The sequence below is a fragment of the Marmota marmota genome, unplaced genomic scaffold, assembly GCF_001458135.2.
Source record: "Marmota marmota marmota unplaced genomic scaffold, marMar, whole genome shotgun sequence".
Lineage (NCBI taxonomy): Eukaryota > Metazoa > Chordata > Mammalia > Rodentia > Sciuridae > Marmota > Marmota marmota.
Genome location: NW_026000211.1, coordinates 3,467,755 through 3,471,444, shown reverse-complemented (window position 1 = coordinate 3,471,444; position 3,690 = coordinate 3,467,755). Strand labels below are relative to the sequence as shown.

The 3,690-nt window shown below is 35.1% G+C and overlaps 1 protein-coding gene across 1 annotated transcript in view; it reads left to right on the top strand.

Annotated features, from left to right (window-relative positions):
• The window catches only part of Sgcz (sarcoglycan zeta), a 1,015,926-nt gene that overhangs the window by 954,183 nt on the left and 58,053 nt on the right, over positions 1-3,690 (top strand). Inside the window, exon 5 of the mRNA XM_015486040.2 lies at positions 2,723-2,845. Coding sequence (XP_015341526.2) covers positions 2,723-2,845 — 123 coding nt within the window. The remainder of the gene's footprint in view (positions 1-2,722; positions 2,846-3,690) is intronic.

The following is a 3,690-nucleotide window of genomic DNA, read 5'->3' as shown; positions in this document are numbered from 1 at the left end:
TATATATATATATATATATATATATATATATATATATATATATATATATATAATGTTTGTCTCTGTGTGTGTATATGTGTCACACACATATAATATACATGTGTACAAGTATGTTAAGTGGTCTAATACACTTCCATGCCATTAAAGTTAACTATATTTTGTGAATCAATTAAGCTCAGCAGTTGAGTGTATTTGAAGGAAGCGATGTAGTGTCAATGTTAAATTTTTATTTGTAAAGTATCTATGGTATCTTTCAGAAATTTGAGGTTTTGTGTATGTCTAAGTCACTTGAAGATAGATTTAAATAGAGACTTCAGAGGCTGCAAAAATTCACATCCATCAATCCATTGTCGTCAAGCATAGCTTTTGAACATCTGTCAGTTGAGTTACTATGGTTCAAAGACTAAAGTCCCATATAGGAAAGTTAGGCTAGGATTAGAAGAAAACACTTACATGAATACAAGTTTGCTGGGTGCATTGGTGCACACCTGTAATCTCAGTCACTCAGGAGGCTGAGGCAGAAGGATCTCAAGCTCTAAGCCATCCTCAGCAGCTTAGCAAGACCCTGTCACCAAAAAAAAAAAAGGACTGGTGTTGCAATTCAGTAGTATAGCATTCCTGGGTTCAATCCTCATTAGTGTAAAAAATATAATGGTATATGTGTGTGTGTTTGTGTATGTATGTGTGTGTGTGTATAATATATGTATGTATATACAAACTCTTGAGATAATATTCACAAACTTACAGGCTGGGGAAGTAGTTCAGTTGTAGAGTGCTTGCCTAGCATATGTGAGGCCCTGACCTCAATTCTCAGCACACATGCCTGCATGCACGCGCGCGCATGCACACACACACACACACACACACTAAAATCAAATGCAATGACAATGACAAATGACAAAAGGCCTATGATGATTTTCTCAACATTATTATTAAAATTTACAAGGAAAGTCTTTATTTAAAAATAAAAAAAGATTTTAACATTATAATTCATATTCTTTAGAACTTGACATCCCAAGAGGACACTAGTTCTATCTTACTTAACATAGCCCCATTTGAATCTTTTTAAAATTTTCCAATAATATTAGAATATAAGAAAAAATTGTACATTTATTGTCAGAGAAATTATCTTCCTCATTATCAGGATTCCAAATTAAGTTTCCTCTTGTTTATGGAAGTAGGGAGGTATAATTTCCTACTGCCATAGGCTACAATAGGTGTAGTACTCAGCTGGGCTGGGGACTGAAGAAAGGGAAAGTTTGAATCTAGTCTTTATTTACCTACTAACATTAATTTCCTTTTTTTTTTTCTTTTTGATACTGCGGATTGAACTCAGGAGCACTTGACCACCAAGGCACATCTCAAGTCCATTTTTATATTTTTTAATGTAGAGAAAGGGTCTCACTGAGTTGCTCAGCGCCTCACTGTTGCTGAGGCTGGCTTTGAACTTGTGATCCTCCTATCTCAGCTTCCTGAGCTGCTGGGATTACCTAACATTTATTTCTTATCTCCACTTGACGTCAGACACAATTCTAAGTTTTAGGATATTTTGAAAGACAAAGATGACTCATGTTTCACATTCTTAGAGATGTGTGTGTAGTAAGTCAGGATAGTATATAAAGATGAGTAAAAAGAAGTATGCCCACAGTGTGATGTGACTGTCCCTGACTGGGCTGGGTTATGTCAGAGAAGTCCTCTGATACAGACAAGGGAGAGATGCTAAAAATCTTAGCAGGAGAGAAGATAAAAGTACTAATTCAGATCCTGAGACAGATTTGAGGATTTTATACACTTATCTAAAGATAAAGATCCATATGCCATATGTGTTATGCCAAAACAAAGAAATTGATGTTGTGGAAATGTCAATTACTGAGCCATGTCCAGTATTTCAAATTCCTTCTTCCTCAGTCAGTGTTCATCTTTAAGGCCTAGTTAGATCTTCTTGCTCCATCCCTCCTAATTCTTAAATTATCACATTTCCCAATTATGAGAGCTTGGCTTTGTGTTTTGTGAGTAGACTGATTAGGAAAATTAGCCAATAATTTGGAAATAGAATTCTAATTTCATTTTGTAATTACACATGCTTAATCCTATACTATATTTCAATAAGTGAAGAAAATGATTGATTAGAAGATACACCAGGGAAAGTAAAGTGACTGCAAGATTGACTATAAAATGGATTCAAATTCAATACTATTAAAGGATGTGAAAAATAAACAGTAAAATCTATAAAATGAAAAATGACTCAAGATTCACAATTGAATGATGCCTGAGAAGCATCCTATTATGTAACAATATGGGTATTGCTGTCTGCATTGTAGAGGGAAAATAGGAGAGTCATTTGGTTTCCAAGTGTTCATGGAGCATCCCGGAGGTATCAGGGGTAAAGCAAGTCTTCAGCCTGCAAGACAAAAGGAAGCAGACATTGTCTCTTCTTGCGGATATAGGGTGTCTTTAAGTGGCTAAACTCACAGACCTTATTAAGATAATGTCAAACAATAGGAGGTCCTCTGTATAACCAATCAACCTAGCCCAGCAGTATTCTCCCAATTAGATAGACTCTTGTAAAGGATAACAATCTAAAAGTACTAATTCAGATGTAAACATACATCCCAAAGGAACAAACAAAATGCTATATGTATCTCTTTCTTTTTCTACAAAATTACATGTTAATGGTTTCCTGTATGCCAGTTTCATTTTTAAACCTTTCCTCTGACTATAGGAGCTGATGCTGTGGAAGCTCAGTGTAAAAGATTTGAAGTGAGAGCCAGTGAAGATGGCAGGGTGCTGTTTTCTGCAGATGAAGATGAGATTACCATTGGGGCTGAAAAGCTGAAAGTTACAGGTACTGTAGATGGAGGTCTTGGAACAAATGTAACTTATTCAAAGACTATGCAAATGCCCAAGAGCTACTGTGTAACATGTATGATTCCCATGCCTAAAATGATCACCAAACATCTTGATTTCACAGCATTTGATTTTCTGTAGGTGGAAGACATGTGTTTGGAGAATAAGAGGTTACTGTTAACAGCCTTAATCACACATAAAGAAGTAAAGCTGTAACTGTCAGGTAGAGGGAGGAAAATGGGTGTGGGTGGTACAAGAAAAGATGAGGTGTAGATGCTGAGCAGAAGGTGATCAAAGGTGGAAAAATCACACTTAGAGATATTATTATTTAAACTGAAATATATGAAAAAGGGAAATATCAGCCTTTTAATTTTATAGGAAATAAAGGTTATAATATGAATAAATTTTTGTTCTCTAGGGTTCATAATTAGCCTCAATGTTATGTAAATGAAGAAATAGTACTATACATACATTGTTTAGAGGTATTTAAGTCATTATTATAGTATTAGGGTCACAATAGTCAGCAACCAGCTGAAATTTACCCAAACAAAAACAGAGAAGTGAGACTTGAAGTGGAGAAGAATTTGATCAAGACAATTTTGAACACAATCTCTTTGAAAGTACTTGATGGGCAACCATGACACAAACAGTATTTTGATGGAATATTTTTAATCTTTTAAAAGTGCCCAAAGAGATCTAAATATAATCATGGAATTTGCAGGGAAATGGATGGCATTAGAGCAGATTATGCTAAGTGAAGCTAGCCAATCCCTAAAAAACAAATGCCAAATGTCTTCTTTGATATAAGGAGAGTAACTAAGAACAGAGCAGGGAGGAAGAGCA